General features: G+C 35.0%; 1 protein-coding gene across 2 annotated transcripts in view; it reads right to left on the bottom strand.

Annotated features, from left to right (window-relative positions):
- The window catches only part of CNTLN (centlein), a 361,398-nt gene that overhangs the window by 2,618 nt on the left and 336,439 nt on the right, over positions 1-22,341 (bottom strand). For both annotated transcript variants that reach the window (XM_031654268.1, XM_031654269.1), the window contains exons 24-25: positions 16,866-17,051; positions 14,281-14,358 (exon numbers count right to left, since the gene is read on the bottom strand). In XM_031654268.1, coding sequence (XP_031510128.1) covers positions 14,281-14,358; positions 16,866-17,051 — 264 coding nt within the window. The remainder of the gene's footprint in view (positions 1-14,280; positions 14,359-16,865; positions 17,052-22,341) is intronic.

Below are 22,341 nucleotides of genomic sequence, written 5' to 3'. Positions count from 1 at the left end.
GTAATCTGCCTGCTCCTTAAGGTAGCCTGAGTCTGTGTCTGTTCCCCAGAAACACAGGAGCTTCACATATTTGTCTTACTTGAAACTTACCACTAAAGAAAGTATAAGATACCAAAAGACCAGATTTCTTCAGTTTTAAGATACAGATGAATAGAAGACATACACATTGACTTTACAACAGCTTTTCTAGGGGGAAAAATCTACAACATCAAACACACACATATTGCATATGCATCCCAATTTCAGGAAAGTGAAGAAATGGGAAAAGCATATCTTAGAAATAAGAAAAAAGAATATGATCAGCTCTCTTCTGGAGGATAATGATAAAACCAGTACGTTTTAATTTTGACACACTGCTCTTCTTGGATGTAAAAAAGAGTTACATTGGACAAAGATGTCAGTTTTACAAATAAAAATTTAAACCTTGAGAGCATTAATATTAGGTGTGAAAGAAATGCACAAAAAAATGACAAGACTACTGGGCAACTTTCATTTAAATGATGTCACTCAGTACTACGTGCATTCCTATCTAAAAGGAAGATACAAGATGGTGGTAATTGCCCATCCCTTACTGGAAGAAACAAGGCAGAAGTGAGTGTTTCATTTTCTAAAATTGTTCTCTAATCAAATAAATTTGGGAAACAAACCAAACTTCTAAACAGTTCCTTTAGTTCAGGACCTGTTAAGAGTGTTTAAGAGGCTAATAGGCACTGTGTTTCTCCAAGAGGGCAATATAATATCCTATTTCTAAATTCATTTGTCCATCCTTTTCTTATGGTCTCTTTATCAGGCTGAAATACTGGTCCACGAAACACAGTTTGGGGAACATGCTGGTTATATCATTTCCTATGTAATAATGTCACAGACCTTTCACCAGTCCACAATGTGTTGGCATTAATCATATTGTTTGCAAATTTCATTTTCAAGTTTAAATCTTAATCTACTCTTATTATCTTGAGAGCTGAACAATTTTAAACATGGACATTACCTTGAAAAAGTCAAGCTCAAATAACTCTTCCAGAAAGCCTCCAATGTGGAATGGGAAGTCCATTTACGAATTTATTACCAACTCCCTTTATTCTCTTGCTCTGGCTTCCAATAAAACTAAAAGCCTCAAAGTTAAACACAACTGTATGCCAATCCTGTTTTATTGATTATAAGCTTCCTTTAAGCTTTTTATAGAGGCTAACACATTTTGGATTTCAAAAAGAAGTCAACCCTTAAATCAAAAAGCATAGTATGTGTACAACTACCACTTTTGCGGGAACCTATCTGTCTATAATAGTTCAGAAGAATCATATTATTTGTCATTACATAATTTTAGACAAAATTTCATATATCTTACCAGTGTGAGATTTAAAATTTTTAATTCAATTTTTCTATTTTTCCTTTCTATGACCCAATTGAAAATATTTTCCTCTAAACCCAGTGTTCACTCTATTTGCTGTTTATACTTTATGGTTTATTGTTAACTGTAAATTTGGCTTTCACAGAGGTCTTTCAAAACTTATTTTTTAAATACATAAGGCTCAGTCATAATTAAGTTAATTTTATAACAGAAAATATGATAAAATAGTTAATAATTCAAACAAATTTAGAGGAAGACTAAGAAAAAGTCAGAACTACAAAACATTTCATAAAATATACTTACTGTTTTCAAATAAATACAACAATTTAAAGTAACTGTCAATTTAAAAAATTTAAGTAGCTGTCCCTGCCTGCTTTACAAATAGTTCTTGCTTTATGAAACAGATTCAATATGTAATCAAATAATGAATGCACTAACAACTTTGGTTTTAAAAATAACCTCTCTCACCAAGTTTATACTATTCATTTATTTAGCAAACATTTTTCACAGATTGTACACAAAACAATTCTGCTTAGTCTACAATGAATTACCAAAAGATTTTGTTTATAAAAATGGCTAATAGTGGAATTTTCAAGTTAACTGGCTATTTTGGTTAATTAAGAGTTATTACTTACATCATGCTACTTCTCAAACATCATAAATTATAGTGAACTGGAAAGTCAGATGGAACATAATTTAATCTTCCCAGTGATTCAAGAAAGCTCTTCAAAATCTTACAGTACCACATGAACATCAATTCTCAGCATGTAGCTCTACGCTTTAGAGTTAGGACTGAAACTGTACTTAAAATACAACATGCCTTGGAAAGCACTTTAAAAATTCACATGGTCTGCTTGTTTGTGTGCCATATTTTTTTAAGTGCAAAATGTTTTAAAAACACTAAGAACAAGAGAACCAAACCTTCTTCTACTTTGAAGTCCAGATTAAATGCATATTTGTTTCATACAAGGAGTTTATAGTTAATTATATTATCTTTATATGCATTCTAGAAGGGGCTATATCTCCCTTAGAAATCTCTGAGGGACAGACAGGCACGACTGCCTCTTTACTAATAGGATTTTAGAGTTGGGTAGAAGTGACAATCTGACTGACCACAGCAAAGATCTTCTTGCACCCTATCAAATACATCTGAAACAACAAACCAACATTATGCTGCTGTGGGTTTCATCTCAGATGGTATTTGCCAGGGATTACAAAGTCCAGAAAACCTGCATGATTTCTTTTTCTCTCTTGGATAAAAAAGGAGAAACGATACTCCTGGGCATATCAGTGCAGAGTTACACATGCTTAAACTCTTCAGCATAAAGAGAAAAATGGACAGGTGAAGATTTCATACTGAGTGAAATTTCTTGGCATAGAAATTTAACTGGGATATCTGACAAAGTTTGCCTTAGTCTATAGGTAGTCTTAAGGCAGATCTTCCTAGTCATTCTGGCTGTTTCCGCTGCAAAGAGTGATTTCCATTATAGGAGGGATCTCCCCTGATTTCACCCAGATTTTTAGCTTCTCTGACATATAAACACCTACAGAAGTTTACCTTTAGGAACTGGTATGCAACTACCACAATCTTAAATTTATTACTCACACTTACAAATTGTGGCTTCCTTTAGAGGTGACATATAAATGATATAAATGATGACTGCAGATGCTTGAGAACTAAGAAAAATAGCAAAGCTTAAAGTCCATGATTGCTAAACATAAAAGTAACTTATTATATCAGCATTAATGGGAATATGCTCTTAATATGAAATTGAAATTCTTTTGTATTGAAAGAAAAATGGAAATAAGGATAACTTTTAAGTATAAAGGGTACAATTAACAATTTGGCCATTTTTATTCTTGTTTTCTGTTTGAAAACTATGACCAGAAAGATATTTCTTGTAAGATAAAATTTGACTTTTATCTAGAGTCATATTGAAAGTGAAGAATATAAAATTTCATGAATTATATCTGCTCTTAAAATCTGATTTAATGAGACCTTAGTAAGAAAGGATACTGTAGGTTTATTATAAAATTAAAGGTGCAACATTTGGTATATGCATTTATTTACATATATACAAGCACACACACATATCTGAGTGGTTAGCATCCACTCTATTATCCTGTAGTTAAAGACTGAACTTGTTAAAATAATCAAGAAGGCCATCAGAAAGAACAATGTATTTATAATTTAAATTTGGCACTGAATTTTGAGTCATGTCTCCTAAATGGTTGTTTCTATTTCTGCTGCATATCTGAATACATATAAAGACCTCCTGGAGTTCTGCTATAAATGGACACAGAGAAGGCTATGCCTGCTTCTTTCAAACTCTGTGGAAGGCTATAGTTTTTCTCTCTTTAATTTTGAAACTTACTCTAGAAGTTGTAAAACAGAATGAAGAAAAAAGCCTCAAGGACTGCTTCCATAACACTTAAAGCAAATGGGTGATCTACTCTATTTATAAAGTCCTTGGGGTTAGGGAGACGCTTGGTAAGATACTTCAGGATTTAGTAAAATGAACTGCCAGCAAGTTCTTTAGGGCTATGGTAAGTTATGTAAGATAGAAGAGAAATTTAAGTTAGCTATAGACTTTCCTTCAAACCCAGAAGCACCTCTAGGCTGTGATTAGGCCTCTTGTCTGGTGCCTGTGTGACACTATAGTTCTTGTCCCCAAAACTTGCCTAGATAGAGATAACCCCTTGTCACTGGTTCCTCAGCAGCTGGGAGGTTTCTACCCCTCCCTCATTTTCCACTCCTATCAAGTCACTTTTCCCTAACTGATAACCAATATTCTCACAGATCAGAGACTACTGCTGTGCCCTTACCTTTAAGATAATGCTTTGGGCAATGATACCAGCACAAAAAGCTCCCTTGGACATCAGTTTGGACCCCTATGAATTGTTTGGACATTGGTCTTACACAAAGCCTGACACATTACTACTTTACCCTACCTTCTCCAACCCCCTGCAAGACCTTTTTGAAGTCCTAGTTGTCTTCTCACAAAACCAGCACACATAATGACAAATACATCTTAATACTGGTATTCGGACTATCCTAATATGACTGACTTTCTTCTCAAACGCCAGAAACTGTGTAGTATATATACTTTAAGGGGATATGTCCATTCCTTGTATGCTCCTTCATGACTAGGTGAGATATTCACGCTAGAGATAATGCTTTAAGAGTCTACAGTCCACTATAACAAGGAGTCCCTTTTTATGTAGACATTAAAGAAATAATTTGGGGTCTCAATAGGACTAGGTGTGAATACCAATGTTTATCACATGGATATGAACTCAGAGTTCAGGAAAAGAAAGCTTAACTGATATAAAAAGTATTTAGCAGGTAGACCCTTGTTATTAACTAAATGCTTGTGTTCCCCCAAAATTTTTATGTTGAAATCCTAAACGCCAACGTGATGGTATTAAGAGGTAAGGGCTTTGGGAGGTAATTAGGTCATGAGGATGGAAGCATCCTGAATGGGATTAGTGCCCTTATAAAAAGAGATAGGAGAGCTTACTCTCTCTCTTGCTCTCTCTGCTATGTGAGAATACAATGAGAAGACCACGATCTACAAAACAGAAAGAATGCTCCTACGGCTAATGCCTGATGTTGGACTTCCCAGACCCCAGAAATGTGAAAAATAAATGTTTCCCAGTCTATAGTATTCTGGAATAACAGCCTGAAATGACTAAGAGAACACTTAATAGTACAGATAGGAAAAATGTTGATTTAAATATGTCGCTCCAGATTAAAATGATTAAAAATGTTAAATTAAAATGATTAAAATGATTTAAATGATTAAAAATGATTAAAATGATTAAAAATGTTAAAATATGATTAAAAATGTTGATTTAAATATGTCGCTCCAGAATCAGGATGAATGTGAATAGTGAATTATACCTCCTCAATGAAAGCACTCAAGAAATACAGTTATGCATCACTGAGCAATAGGGACGCATTTTGAGAAATACATTGTTAGGCAATTTTGTCATTGTCCAAACCTAGATGGTATAGCCTGTTGCACACCTAGACAATATGCTATGGCCTACTGCTCTTAGGCTAGAAACCTGTGACTGCATGTTACTGTACTAAATACTGTAGGCAAATGTAATACAATCATAAGTATTAGTATATCTAAACATAGGAAAGGCATAGTAAAAATATGGTATAGAAGATTTTATAAAATGGTACCCCTGAATAGGACGCTTACCGTGAATGGAGCCTGTGGGACTAGAAGTTGCTCTGGGCAAGTCAGTGAGTGAGTTGTGAGTAAATGTGAAGGCCTAGGACATGACTGTACACTACTGTAGATTTTATAAACCCTGTATACATGGGCTTCACTAAATGTATTAAAAAACCTTTTTCTTTCTTCAATAATAAATTAACCTTAGCTTACTGTAACTTTACTTTGTAAGCTTCAATTTTTGACTCTTGTAAGAACACTTAGCTTAAAACACAAACATACCATACAGTTGTACAAAAACATTTTCATATCCTTATTCTGTAAGGATATAAATAATTATCTATTTTTATTTTTTTTATTTTTAAAGTTTTAATTAAAGAAAAAGACACAAACACACACATTACCCTGGGCCTACATAGGGTCAGGGTCATCACTATCCCTGTCTTCCACCTCCACATCTTGTCCCACTGGAAGGTCTTCAGGGACAATAACACGCACAGAGCTGTCACCTCCTATGTTAACAATGCCTTCTCCTGGAATACCTCCTGAAGGACCTGCCTTAGGCTGTTTTACAGTTAAGGTTTTTTTTTTTTTTTTTTTAATAAGTAGAAGAGTACACTCTAAAATAATGATAAAATGCATGGCATAGTAGGCTGGGCACAGGGGCTCACATCTGTAATCCCAGCACTTTGGGAGGCTGAGGCAAGCAGATCACCTGAGCTCAGGAGTTGGAGACCCGCCTGGGCAACATGGCAAAACCCAATCTCTACAAAATATTAAAAAAATTAGCCAGGCATAGTGGCATGCGCCTGTAGTCCCAGCTACTCAGGAGGCTGAGGCAGAACTGCTTGAGCCCGGCAGGCAGAGGTTTTGGTGAGTCAAGATTGTGCCATTGCACTCCAACCTGGGAGACAGAGCGAGACTCTGACCCCCACCCCCCCAAAAAAAATATATGGCATAGTAAATACACAAACTAGTTATAGACTTTTATTATCATTATTGAGTATTATGTGCAGTATATATGCTATATTTTTGTATACGCTATATTGTATACGCTATATTTTTCTATGGGTGGCAGCATAGCAGGTTTGTTTACACCAGCATCACTACAAACAAGAGTAATGTGTTGTGCTACCACCTTACGATGGTTACAGTGTCACTTGGTAATAAGAATTTTTCAGCTCCATTATATCCTTAGCAAACTAATGCAGGAACAGAAAACCAAATACTGCCTGTTCTCACTTATAAGTGGGAGCTAAATGATGAGAATATATGGACACAAAGAAGGGGAACAACAGACCCTGGGGCCTATTTGAGGGTAGAAGGTGGGAGGAGGGACAGGATCAGAAAAAATAACTATTGGGTACTAGGCTTAGTACCTGCTTGATGAAATAATCTATACAACAAACCCCCATGACATGAGTTTACGTATATAACAACCTGCACATGTAGTCCTGAACCTAAAATAAAAGTTAATAAAAAAAGAATTTTTCAGCTTCATTATCATCTTATGGGGACACCATTGTATAGTGTGGTCTATCATTGGCCAAAATGTCCTCATGCATTGCATGACTGTATTTACTCTACAGTAGGCAATGGGCTAGGCATCTTCTGGGGAGACTAGTAGCAAATCTAGCAAAAAAATATGCTTTTAAAATAAATTAAAAATAATTAAACATAAGAAATCACTAGCATTCTAAGTTTGAGTTATTTTCCATATATTTTCCCTAGGCCTCGAACTGTTACTATCCTTTTCAAGGGTGACAAAACACTTTTACAAGGGATAATACATTTTGGCATTCATTATTTTATCACTCCAAGTCTGTCAGGTGGTATTTTTTCTATCTTATAGTTGAAGATATTGAGTTAAAGAGGCTTTAGTTACTTGCCTTGAGCTAACTTCTTCACATACTAGCGTGAGACAGAACGCAACCCCAGGTCTTCCGACTATAAGCCATTGTAAGTTTACTGTGCAGAGAGAGTTCAATATAAGGAGAAACTGAATGAATCTCAGGCACGTGATGCTGAAAATGGATTTCTTCAGCAGTTACTGAGTTTCCTATTATTCCACAAGGCAGAGCTCATGCTCTGGAAGAGTGGTTGGCTTAGATATTTTACAATGCAAACATTTTAAGTATGGGGTTTTGATTTTATTACACATTGTGCTTCATGTATCTTGTTCTATTTTCTGCAGTCAAGGAAAAATCTACTTCTAAATCTAGATGAAAAACGTTCTTGCTAATATCTCTCAAAAGTTACAAAAAACAGAATAGGTGACATTGGATGGGCTTTTCAAGGTGCAAGAATATGAGTGATTTTAATGCTTCTCTGGGTAATCCATATTTTTAGGGCACAATTTACTGACTTTTTGTTTTCCCTTAGCATGATATAGGAGGTAAAAGATAACTCACTGTGCTCTCAAGGAACTTGTCTATCTAGAAGACAAAACTGTCCCATACTATATTTGACTATACCAATTTGGCTCTTATATTAATAAGCGTTTCCTAATGTTTTGGAAATCATAATGAAAATGAATATTACCTGTGTCCCCACATATACTGACTATAAATCCTAGTTTAGATTTTTTAAATTGTTTTATGTTATAGAAATGACAAACATTTTATCATTTAAATCATTTTTAAGTCACTTACTCAGTGGCATTAATTACATTCATGTTGTTGTGTAACCATCACCACCTCTGTCTCTAGGACTTTTTCATCTTTCCAAACTGAAATTCCACATATATTAAACAATAATTCCCCTTGTTCCACCAGCCCTTGACAGCCACCACTCTACTTTCTGTCTCTATGAACTTGACTAATCTCAAACAAGTGGAATCAGAGTATTTGTCCTTTTGTGTCTGACTTATTTCACTTAGCATAATGTCTTCAAGGTTCATCCCTATTGTAGCATGTTTCAGTACTTATGCCTTTTTAAGGCTGAATAATAAATTGTACACATAAACCACATTTTATTTATCCATTCATTTATCAGTGGGCATTTGGATCATTTCCATCATTTGGCTATTTTGAACAATGCTGTTATGAGCATTGGTGTACAAGTATCTGTTTGAGTTCCTGCTTTCAATTCTTTTGGAGATATACCCCAAGGCAGAATTACTGGATAATACAGTAACTCTATGCTTAATGTGTGGAGGAACTGCCATAGCGTTTTCCACAATAACAGCACCCTTTTACATTATCATTAGCAACATACAAGTGTACAATTTTCTCTGCATCCTAACACTTATTAATTTCCTACTTTAGAGTTTAAGTCTTTTAAAGACATGAATTGTCCCATTTGTTTCCCATGCTGACTAGCACTTTTACATACTATCAGCACTCGATAAAAGTTTGTTAAATAAATAGTATTACTAACTTCAAATATATACAGCAATTGAATTAGCTGTTAATAAAGAACTTCCAGGCAGAAATCTTTTTATATTTGGTTGAGACTTAATTTTAGAATACTGATTATAAACTTCTTTGTTTTCCTATAGCACAAGAATATATATTAGAGGAGATAAAACTACACGAAGAAAACAATAAAATGAGAAAAAAAGAAAAAGGAGTTACATGAAAAAACTGATATTGTAGATTCAAATAAACTTAATTATTTTATTAAAAGGGTCCTTTTAACTTTAATCACATTCTAGTGATACGAAAGTAAGCTTACCTTGTTAAATAAAAAAAAACCAGCAAGGCTGTGAGTAGAGGATTTTAAACTCTCGCTACTTCATCTAAATGTGAGGAATTAATTCTGTGTGGGTTACTGAGTGTGTAGGCTTATATGGATGAGACAGACTGAGTGTGTGAGTATGTCAGTTTGTGAATGCGTTTGTTGTAAGTGCAACACAGGAAACGACCAGAGAGTAAATGGCTTCAGAGCTGCAAGGAGAAACTTTCAGTTAACCTTCAGGCTAGTAGTATATTCTATTTACAAAAGCCAGGGAGATTTATAAAACCCTTCCCACTGCCACACTGCAAGGCATTCTGTAGAAGGTAAGCATATTTTGCAGAGAGGACACTGGGGAAAGTTAGCCGTTTTAAATTTCAGCATTTGCAAGATCTGAAGCAACAAATAGGAATAGGGATATTTAAAGGTAAAGAAAAGCCACTGATCAACATCTGTACTTTAAATTCTCCAAAACTGAAGGCAAAAAGACAGAATTTTTGATATAGTTCCAATAGAATAAAATGATCTATACAAAGTGGACTAAAATGGACAAAATGAAACCTAAAAAAGGATTAGCAAATAACAAAGAATAAAGCTACACACCATAACATCAAGGACACATTTTCTAGCCATTCATATCTAAGGGTATTTATAGAAATCTTAGTAAAGACCCACACTCTGGTTATAACTATGTATTATTTGTTTTATACATATATACATATTTTAATATATCTACCCATAATTCTACTCAAGTTAACTACCTATTAAATTTCATAGTTTATACATTTTAACTATTTATTGTCCTCCATCCCCAGAAGTGTAAATTCTATAAGAGTAGGGAATTTTTATCTCTTTTATTCACTGCCATATTCTCCAAACCTGAAATAATACCTGGCATGTAGAAGGTACTCATTCACATATTTTTTAATGATTCCAGAGCACAGGCTCAGCTTAATTTCCACTAATTATCTTCATTGCCTTTATAAAGTCACAATAACAAGGGACTGTTTTAGGTATTATAAAGGCCTAAAAATAACCTTTATTATAATTTTAATTTGGGGGATCAGAATGGGCAGAACAGATAAACACTGTCTTGTAGTGGGCAAAGTTTAAAAAACTGACTCCTTGTTTGGATATGTGAACAGGTAAGACCAATTAGAGTATAAAGGTGGGACATCTCCTTATGTGCCAACTGAAAAGAAACTACTGAGTTTGAAATAAAATCATTTATATCATTTACTCATATTTACAGCCACTAGACAGAATTAAAGTTCAAATGCATTTAAAGAAATCTCTGCTAATGGTGGGGGGCACAACACTTGTGAAATAAGCAATTTATTAAATTTAATTTTAAATGTATTTTGTTTTCTTTTTGTAATATTTTCCATTATCAAGGAGTTAACTGTTTTAAGTGGAGATATAATTCACATAGCAAAACTCACTATTTTAAAGTGTATAAATCATTGATTTTTAGTACATTCGCAAAATTGTGTAGCCATCACTAGTAATTCCAGAGCATTTCCATCATCCTCAGAGAAATTCTATCCGTAAGCAGCCATTCTCTATATCCCCCCAGCCTCGGCAACCACAAACATACTGTCTATAAATTTGCCTATTTTTACATTTTGTATGAATGGAATCATACAATATGTAACATTTTATGCCTGGCTTTACTTCTTTTGTTTAACTAAAACTGCTTTACCTCTTTTGTTCCCTAAACCTCTAAAGATATTATCATCTTTCTCTCCTCCTATAGTATATTAAACTCACCCATCTTTTGGTTCCTACCCAGACCCCTTCATCTAATCTCATTACTGCTATCTAGCCACTCATTATAATGTAGATCACGTCTGTCTCCTGCCTTTCTATTACTATGGCCAGGCCGTATCCAGACTCTCACTGCCCCTTACCTAGAACACCTTTTTGCTCCCACTCTCCTCTCTCCAACCATCCTACAATGTTGCTCTTAAGCATCTTTCTAAAGCACAACTCTGATTACATCCCTACCCTGCTCAAAAGCTTTTATAATTTGGTCTCAGCCTACTTTGCCTATTTCTATCTTTTCTCCCACTCCCTAAACTACAGATAAACTAATTTTGGTGGTTTCTCCCATTCTACTTTAATTATCAATTTGCTTGTTTGTCTCTGCCATAAATTATGTTTTAAAAAATATATCAATGTGAAAAGAGAGATTTATACAAATAAAAATGTTCAAAGAAATTAAAGGCAGCTATGCCATAGAAAGATAAAAGTAGACTTAGTAAGATTTTTTTAGTGTGGTTCTGATTACTAGAAAACTCTGGGGACAAATGTAAGGTGCAGAGAAATGTCAAATATAAAAAGTTACCAATAGCATCACAACTACTTGAAAGAATGACATATATTTGGGTTCTGTATCAAATATATATAAGTTAAAATTTTAGACCTTTTAGTTCTCATGCACTTGTAGCTAACAACAGCTAACAATCATATCATTATTAGTTCCACACTACCACATGGAAGAACAGCTTTTTATTTTGTGGTGAATATTTTATCAATATGACATTCCATCAAACAAAAGCAGAAAAAAATTGTTTTTTTAACAGAAAGCAATTCTCTGGCCCAATCAAACAAAAGACAAAATCACAGGGCCAGATTCGCCCTCATAATCTCAGGATTCGATCACACACAGCGCCCAACACACAGACAGGACATAAAAGAGAGGTTTTCCAATAATTTTGTCAAAATAGTTGAATAACAAAACATCAATATTGGACTAATTAGTATTTTTTAGAAAATGTCTTCAGTTATCCACAATGTGAAGATGATGTAACCTCATAGGAGCTATAAGCCAAAAACTAAACAAAACGTATGAATGAACATAATTACACTTTTGCCCGCACAATCCTGTGAGTGTAACTCAGACTCTAAAAAAAACCGGTGGGCAAAGAAAACCTTTTCTAAAATTCAGGACAAATATAATTGCTCAGATTGAGAGAGAAGAAAAGTAGGCTAAAAAAAAAAGATGTATTCTATTTTATAGATTTTTCTCTTGGGTGTAATTATAAAGCGACACTCAAGTGCAACCAATGAAGTACCTATTTTTTCTCTCACAAAATTCAAAGACATCAGCAAAACCACCTATGTCGGTAATAAAAATAAAAAGTCTTTGACTTTTTAAATGTTATCATACTGTCATAGTGGAATAAAATTAGCTTGAAAAATGATCTAAAGGCACATGATGCAGTTCATTATGTATAACAGCAAGAGCAGCGGTTTCCCAGTGTTCATAAAGGCTGCTCCATTAAATTTACCTCCAGTCAATAATTAGGAGTCCACAAATAAACCTGGGCAATTAAATCAATACTGCCTGGCAATTATATTCCAGAGTCCAGGCTCAGTGGCACAAAAAGGCACTATATCAAGCTGCAATATTAAGCAGTCTGATGCCATTTTCAACAGGATTTTTTTATACTTACTGGACAGAATAAGCATACATTCAGCTAATGTAGAATGTATGTATATACCTCTCCATGTGTTAACCAAAAAAACTCAGGTCCAGTGTCGGTACAGTTTTAGCAAAATTTAACAAAGCTTTATACGTATAGATTTATTATTTTTATAGTCATACTTGATAAAATTTCTAATTCAAATAAATACAGGCCACATTTACGAAGTGAACATTTTAAAAATTCATTTAAAAGTTTATTTTTATGACATTCCAGTTGAAAAGAAAAACCTCATTACAATCATTATTGAATTCTTTGGTGTGCCAGCCACTGAGCTAGGTTCTGGAAGTACCACACGATTAAGAAACAGCCTCTGTTCTCAAAAGCAAGTAGTCAGTGTATAAGGCCTTGCCTAGCACCTGCACATCTACACTTACACAACTTTAAGCAAATGATTTTTAATCACCTACTGTTATTAAAGTGATTCCAGACAACATCTCAATAATATATCAAACTGATACTAACATGAATAGTTTATATACTATTTACTTATTCTTGACTTTACCAAAAGCACATAAACTGATACTTGTTAATATAAATGTAAAATAATTGCATTTAATATCAGTTTCTATTTTTAATCTTTACACAGAAACATTTAAAATGACTTTTCTAAAATCACAGGACAATTTTGGGGGTACTTTGACAAATATGTTTTGGCTTTTATTTATTCCAGTCCATTTAAAAAATAAACAATTAGGTTGAGCGAAAAGAACTATAATGAAAAAGTTTTAGAATACATTACATGCTGTCAGTGATGTCAAAACAAAAGCTGGCTATGACTAGAAAAGCAGGGCTCTCACCTGCCAATAAACTGCCCTTGATCACTTACAAGAGGGGCGCATCCCAGTAGACTATATGTGTATTAAAAAAATACTTGAAAGGGAAGAAAAAGTATCACACAGGTCACAGCAGCAGTCTCAATAGACCCCTCAGGGATTTCAACTCGTCTTGGCCTTGTCATCCTCTATGCAGCTTTCCACTCGGCCCAGAAAATGTCGATAGGAAAATGTTTGAGGGGCCTCTGGTGGAAATTTTTTCATTCTTTCTGCATTGACAGGATGCCAAATCAATATTTACTTCCCACTAACAAGCTGCTCGAGGTCTCAGTAGAAAATATTGTAGAGAATGCGGGAAGACACAGTAATAAACAGCTGTCTGGCTGTGAGGAAAACATGAATTGACTGGAAACAGGTCCATAGTAAAAGGTCACTGAAACCCATGAACTCCTCAGGTGTCCATATCAACTACTAACTTTAAAGACACATAATAAAGTATCTCTTTTCCTAAGAGGTCTGAGAGAATGGATCCTTTTCAGTCTAGCAAGCACAGAGGTTGACTCAATAATTTAATTAATGCATTTGCTAAGACCCATGTTGGCTCTATCCCAAGGCATTTGTTTCATTTGTTAAGTCCAAAAGCACAAATAGAGGGTTAACTTTCCTTTCTACCTACTGGAATACTTCTTTACCTAACAGAAGTAAATAATGGGGTAGTGTTTACAAAAAGTTAGACATCTGGTGAAAATGTAAGGCTTGGAATTCTTATTTAGAAGTTTAATATATGAAACAGAAAAATGAAACACCTGTCCTTCAAGAAGTTTCTGAATGTACAACATCCATTCCTTGTCATTTTCAGCATCAATTTTTGTTTTTTCAATTTCCTAAAGAAAAAAAATAGAAACACTGGTGTTAATTAAATTTATATGAACTTGTTTATACTATTAGATACTTAATAAATCTAGAGTAATATCAGTAGAATTACATTCAACAAAGAGCAGTCTGTCATCTCAAAGTAGTAATATTTAAATCCGTGCTCTTTAAAATTTAATTTATAGATACATACTATGGAAGATATAGCTATATTTATATATTTCACGGTAATTCAGAAATATTTAATTTCTACCTTCACAGTGGAGCTCAAACTAGGGGCTAATATGGGGGTGAAAGCAATTAAAGTGAAAAATAAGATGGAGTTATATAAAAGAATCATTTACAGGTGACCCTCGTGAGATAACACAAAACTTAATATTCCAAAATCTGACTTGTCAGCAGATAACTAAGGAGTAATTGTTATCATTACAAACAGAACAGAACATGGCATGACTCTGGTATATTTAAATGCTTGTTGATTCAAACTATCCAATAATCTACTGATAGGCAAAGAACACTCCAACTTAAAGTTCTGTAGGTCACAAAGTATTTTCAGCCCATCAATTATCATGATAGAATATTTCTGGAATTGAAATGTATTCACATGTACAGTTGATGATTCACTTGAAATTGTAATTCAGTTTACAAAAAAAAAAAAAAAAAAAAAAAGACTTTCCAAGAAGGGAACGGTGTGAGAAACTATTATTTGTTGAAATTTACTGTATGGCAGGCATCATGCTAGGCACTTCAGATAGGCCATCACAGTTTCTGATGTGAATTTACTACAGTTCGATATAGTGTAAAGAACATAAATCAGGTGATCTGGGCTCTGCTTGGGCAAATCCTTGGACCTCTGGAAGATGGCAGGATCAGTCTATAATGCAATCTAGTAAATATATCAAAATATACCTATCCCTCTCAGAACAGTGTGTTTATATCTCTTTCAGGAGGGACTTGATTTAAGAGTGTGTGACATGCATGTTACAGTGCTGTGTACTCTGTCTTCAGACTCCACCTGCCCAGAGGCAGAGGTGCCATTTATTCACAGACGTGCACCATCTAGTCTTTGGGGCTATCAAGAGAGATCCTTTTCTAATTCACATACTCAAAGAGGACAACTTTTCTAATCTGCTCATTCAAAGAGGGTTTTTTTTGCTAATTTGTTAGCCCAGAGAATGCATCATTTTAGAGATTACTTGGTCTTGAAAACCTGGTGGCTCTGTGTTCCAGAATACGTACATGTGTTAGCATCACTGCATGTGTGTAAGTGTAAACACATACATGCAAACAGCCATACTCACATGAGACACTGTGCTAAATCTGTGTGTTTTAAAATTTCTAGGCAACAAGAGGCCTTAACCTTAAATTTTTGTTAGGTTTCTCATCAATCAACATATTTTAATTAAACGCCTATAATAAGGCTTAGTTAACACCCTTGCCAGAAATAATATTACTCCCATGTGTCTTATATTTGGTACTATATGTGATATTGTTCTTGTACTTCAAAGTTTAGAATTTGATAGAAAGTCGCAGACATTTTCGCATAGCTGCTGAATGCAGAAACTGGTAATTCACCCATTGGATGAAAATAATACCTGTAGGATTCCTTTTAACTATTATCTAAGGATTCTTGGTAGTTCAAAAATCTTTACATATTGTAGATTTGCTCTATTCCAGAAGATCTTTCAGAAGCTGATGAGGGGGCCAGAGGATGATCTCATACAGATACCCAAGTCTATCACTGAACAAATATTTGTTGAGAAGCTGCTAGTGCCATCATCTTTTAGCATTCCAAAGGATAAAAATCTAATATTCATGAATTAAAGCTCAGAGCCATAGCACGATAGGAATGAGCACCCTACACATGTTTCACAAAAGACTGTGTGGTATGAGATTCTGTTGTTTATGAGGCAGTGACTACGTAAAAAATGCAGGTGTCTTTCCCAGGAGGTGTGAAATGCTATTAAAGAGTATACCTGTATGCATATAAATTCACTCAGACAGAAGTATTTTACCCAATTATAAGCAATAAATATTTTTCAACAATATATTTTCAAAGCGTATATTGGTGAACAGCAATTCTGAATTTAGCTATGAAACCCAATAGATTTGGCACTTTTTAAAAAATCTCGCAAGGAGAAAAAAACTTCAAATCAGTGGAGACTCAGCTTAACTAAATCCATTTAAGCTAGCTTAATTAAGTATACTGGTTTACATGATATGTAATATGATTAAATTAAAGAAAATGGAGGATAAGAAAGAATAAATGAATTGAATAACAAGTAATTTGAAAGGTTATAAGTACTAGCTTATTTCTATATTACACAGTTAAATTTCTTTAAAGGCTTTTTGAGTTGGTTAATACTTGATGTGTATCTTTCATTGGCACTTTAACAATCTTACCATCATTAATACTATCTTAAAGATGAAATTCTAAGAGTTATAAAATGAATAAGAATATGTACTTAAGTCCAATGTGTAATAAACCCTTTACTAATAAATATTTAAATTATCTCACCACTTCATCTTCTGTGTCTAGTATTTCCTCTAAATCTGACCGTGAAATGTTCAGGATAGAAGCTGCCAAGGTCTGGGCTTTATGGGTTGAGGTTTTACAGGCATCCCTGTTTTTCTTCATTTTTTTAAGCTCTCTTATTTGTCGCCTTACCACGTGGACATCATTTTGTAACTCTTTGGCCAAAGCCTGTAACATATTGGAAAGAAATTGAGCTTATATGAAAGTCATAATGAAGACAAAGCAGTAATAACATAAAAATGTGAAGATACTAACAAATCATTTTTTTTTTTACTAGGATTACTCTGGTTTTAATTATTCTGGAATATAGTGGATTGCTCTTTACCTATTGTCAGCATGCAATAAAAGTTCTCTTCAATGAATACTTAACCAACTTGCTGGATTAAGCAAAGGTCCCCCATCCCTCTTTCAGATGCACCAACTGATATCTTGCTTGGTGAATGCTTACAGCAGGCAGGCTATTTTAATCAGCACCAACCACTTCCACTAGTCGACCTAACACTAAGAATCAGGTTCTACTTATTCCTCAACATGCATATATTATTTTTAACAGGTCAGTTGCATAATTCATTTAATGGTTACATAAACCAATGAAAGATTACTGCAGAAAGAACTGTTTCTATTTTATCTATACTAGATTACAAATGCTTTGGGAAAAGTTGAGAAAGACAAATTGGGTCAAAGTTCAGTTACATGTGGTAAATTATGTGTGGGCAAGACAACAACAAAGGATTGAAGAAAAATCATTAAAACATCAAGGATTGCTTCACAAGCTTTTCAGTTGCCTCTTTGAGAAATCAGTAAAAGCTAGCCCATACCACACCTACGTGTGGGTAACAAAAAGTTACTCCTTTATCTGGTTGGACAGAGGGCCTCAGTACATGGCTTTGTGAGCTGAGAGCAGATTAGTTAGATGTTTGGGCTGTTTCCAATCTTTTGTTAGCACAAGCAATATTACAATAAATAATGGTGCTCAGATATTAATTTTGCATCTCCAGGATATATGGCTAGAATTGAAACTGCTGGATCAAAGGGTGTGTAGAACTATAATTTTGACAGCTGTTACTTAATTCTATCCCTGTGCTCCATCCAAGATAGTACTAATATATATCTCCACAAAGAATGTATAAAAGTATCTGTTTCTCTACACGAATAGCAAAATACCAATATGTTATTTCAGAGTAGCTTGTGTTTTCACTGCATTTTAAAGTTTCATTTCTCTCATTGTAAACAAAGTTGAGCATCAGTCTTAAGAAATCATTATATTTTATTTGTCATTTTTTGGTTTTTCTTAGGGATTTATAGGAGTTCTTCATGTATTAGGGAAATTATACTTGCCTATTGTATGTATTTCAAATATTTCATTATTTGTTCTTTTGACAGTACTGTTTGATGCCAAAGAAAAATAATTTTAATTTTGTATGTACTCAAATTAATGAATCTTTTCCTTTCTCACTTTTGAATTTAGTGGGATACTTTAAAAAGCATTCTCCACAATGAGGTACATAAAAAATACTTTCAAACCACAATTTTTTTGCTACTTTTTTATTTTTCAGTTAAATTTTTTTTATCCATTTGTAATCATTTAGAAGATCATTACATAAAATCATACTCACTTGTCCCATCACCACTTAGCAAATAGTCCATCTTTCTCCAAGTGATTTCATAAATGTTTATGTCAGTGTCTGAATTTTCTATTCTGTTCCATCTCTTTTTATTCATTAAGTTTTATATTTGAGTATATTTTAACTAATGAGGCTTTATAACAAATTTTAACATTGACTAAAGCTATCTCTCTCTTATTACCCTACTTTATCAGATTTTTATTGGTGTTTTTGCTTGTTTAGTTTTTCATATGAATTTCACATTCAGCTTGTGTAGATTCTCTGCCCCTTAAAAATATCTTACTGTGGTAATTTTATTTCAATCATGTTAAATTTTATTTGGATCATGTTGACACTTTGGAATGCTGAGTCTTCCTAATCAAAGAACATGGTATTCCTTTCCATTTGATTAGGTCTTTATCTGTGTTTCAAAGGACTGTTTTGAAGTTTTCTCTTTATAGATCTAGTTTATTTCTGGACATTTTATTTTACATATATTTTCTTATTTTTATAGGAGTTTTTCAGTTGATTACTGTTTCTAGGAATTCAAATAACTAACTGTAAAGACTGATAACTTTATCTCCTTTTTTAAATCTTTATACCTCTAATCTACTTTTCCTTTCTTATATATAATACCTCTCAGTTTGATCATGTGTTGTCTTCCTAATTTCTTTTACTTGTCCATCATGTTTTCTTATAGTTGACTGAACTTTAAGAGGACTAATCTGAATTTGTTGTCAGTTTCTATATATTTATTTACTTAGGGTTAATTATTTGAGCTTTATTATTTTCCTTTGATTATGTCATTTACCCATGATTCTTCATAATCCCTGTATCCCTGCATTGGTGTCTGTACATTTAAGGAAGCAGCCATTTCTTCCAGCCTTTACCGGGTTTCTTCAGCAGGAAGAGTCCTTCACCAGTCAGTCCAGCCTTTGGATCTGAACAGGCCAGCAGATAACATCCATGGGTAGGCAGGCAGTACTTGCTGTCAGGTTCTCTAGCTGGGCGGGGCTCTTGCCCATACTGCTAAGGTCAGGTGGGGCCACTGGTTGGGCTCTGCAGTCAGACAGGGCTGCTGGCTGGGCTCTAGAATTGCTTCTTATTGGGCAGGATCACAGGCTATGCTCATTGGCCGTGTGCCATGTGCTAGGCTTTGCAATTGGGCTACAGGTAGGCTTCATAACCATCCACAGTTGGTGGGCATCCAGGATAGGCTCTCTGGTCAAATAATGCTGCTGGTTGGACTCCTTGCTCAGGCAGGGCTGCACATTGGGCTCCAGGATGACGCAGGGCTGCAAGATGTACTCTGCAGTTGGGTGCGGGTCATTGGCTCGGTTCCCTGTCTGGACAGGATCATTGGCTTTGCTGTGTGGTTAGTCAGTGTTGTTACAGGACTCCCAGGTCAGGCTGGCTGCAAGCTGGGTTCCATGATTAAGCGGGGCTACAGGCTGGGTTCCTTGACCAGGTGAGGCTGTTGATGTGCTCTGCACTTGAGCTCCCTGGTTGGATGGGGCTGCCAGCTGTGCCCCATAGTGTTTGGGACTAAAAGCTGCACTCCACAGCTAGCCAAGATCCTTGGTTGGATGGGGCTCTCAGCTGTACCTCACAGTTGGGGCTAAAGGCTGCACTCCATGATCAGGTGAGGTAACTGACTGTACTCTGGGGTCTGGCAGGGTCAACGGCTTGGCTCCCTGCCCAGGCATGGGCATAGGCTGTGCTTAGCATACGGGCAGGGCTGTGAGCTGAGCTCTATAGCCAGGTGGGGTTGCTAACTAGGCTCCTTGGTCAGCGGGGTCCAGACTGTGCCCCATAGTTGGGGAGGGACTATGGTGTGGCTCCCTGCCTGGGTGGGTATGTAAGCTGGGATCTGGGGCTGGGAAGGTTGCTGTTCAAGGTCTCAAGGTGGGCAGGGCCAGAGGCTGGGCTCTGGCAAGGTTGCCAGCTTGGCTCCCTGTCTAGGCAAGGGCTTAACCAATTTGTTTTTGTGTATTATACATATAGCTTAAGATTCCTATGTACTTCTCCTTGATTACATTTCCTTTGTATTATTATCATTATTTATTTATTTATTTATTTATTTATTTTTTGAGACGGAGTCTCACTCTGTCGCCCAGGATGGAGTGCAGTGGCACAATCTCAGCTCACTGCAAGGTCCGCCTCCCGGGTTCACGCCATTCTCCTGCCTCAGCCTCCCGAGTAGCTGGGACTACAGGCGCCTGCCACCACGCCCGGCTAAGTTTTATTTATTTATTTATTTATTTGTACTTTTAGTAGAGATGGGGTTTCACCATGTTAACCAGGATGGTCTTGATCTCCTGACCTCGTGATCCGCCCGCCTCGGCCTCCCAAAGTGTTGGGATTACAGGCGTGAGCCACTGCGCCCAGCCTGTATTATTTTTCTAATATCTAAAGTTCAAAGTTATATTTTGGCTGAATTACAAAGGTTTTAATATTCTCACTGCTGTTTAATTTGAAACAGTTCACAAACTCACTTTTTATTTCTTCCTTAACCCTAAATCAGATAGAAGGGTTTACAATTTTTAAGTGGACAGATACATTTTGGCCACTTATTTTGTTAAATCACAGTTGTATTACACCATGTTCAAGGCAGATAGCTAAAACAATTTTTCTGTTTTTGAATTTGTTAAATTTTGTGGCTTAAGATGTAAGCAGTTTCTGTGAATGTTCCACATGGCTTTAAAAAGAAAGTAGCCTTATGTTTTCTGTACTTGAGTTATTGATTTCTGAGTATAGTACATATTAAATATACTGCAGGACAGTAAATACACCAAAGGATTCATCAATTTCTTTTTTGAATTTCCATCAAATTTTGCTTAACATGTTGTCAGATACATAAACATTCATAATTTCTACATTTTCTTTACAAACTATCCATTCTTGTCATTCCTAATGCTTTTTGCCATTAATTTCGTCTTGGAATAATATTGCTATATATTCTTTTTTTAGCATTTATCTGATGTATATTTAGTTGTGTGCTGGTAAATCAGTTCTTTGGATGTTGGGGGAAGAGCATGACTTGTAATGTTTGTTGATTTTTGTGGTACAGATTTTTTTTTTATTTTTCAGAGATGGGATCTTGCTCTGTCACCTGGGCTGAAATGCAGTGGTGTAATCATAGCTCAGTAGAGTCTTGAATTCCTAGGCTCAAGTGATCATCCTGTCTTGGCCTTGCAAAGTGTTGGGATTACAAGCATGAACCCACCATGCCTGGCCAATTTCTGTGAAATAAATATACGTACCATGATTGATTTCAAGCAACCAACATGAATAAGAAGTTGGGAAGAGACATACAAAACTGGCTGTTGTGGTACAAGCTAGTCCCAGGATAACATATTTTTAAATTCTTTCATTTTTAAAGCTTTTGGATAACTATATTTTAAGTGCATCTGTTTTCTATCATAGTCTGTCTTCTTTCCTCTTTGTTCAAAAGATACATTTCAGCTCTATTATTTATATTGTAGTTATTGGTATATTTGGATTTATACCAGTCATGTAATTCTATCTTTTTTGCTCTCTCTAGAGTAAATTATTTCCTTCATGAATTTTTCTTTTCTTCTTATTTTATTGTGATAAGAATACTTAGCATGAGACCTACTCTCTTAACAAAATTTTAAGTGTATATCATTGTTGACTATATGCACAATGTTGTACAGCAAATCTCTAGAGCTTATTCATCTTGCTTGAAACTTTATGCCTATTAATTAAAAATTCCCCATTTCTCAGTCGCCCCAATCTCTTCTAAACACCATTCCACTCTTCGATTCTATAAATTTGGCTATCGTAAAAACTCATAGAAGTGGAACCATGCAGCACTTGTCTTTCTGTAACTG

This window comes from Papio anubis, chromosome 13, assembly GCF_008728515.1.
Source record: "Papio anubis isolate 15944 chromosome 13, Panubis1.0, whole genome shotgun sequence".
NCBI classification, from domain to species: Eukaryota; Metazoa; Chordata; class Mammalia; order Primates; family Cercopithecidae; genus Papio; species Papio anubis.
Note: the sequence above shows the minus strand (reverse complement) of the source record. Positions and strands in the feature narration are given on the sequence as shown.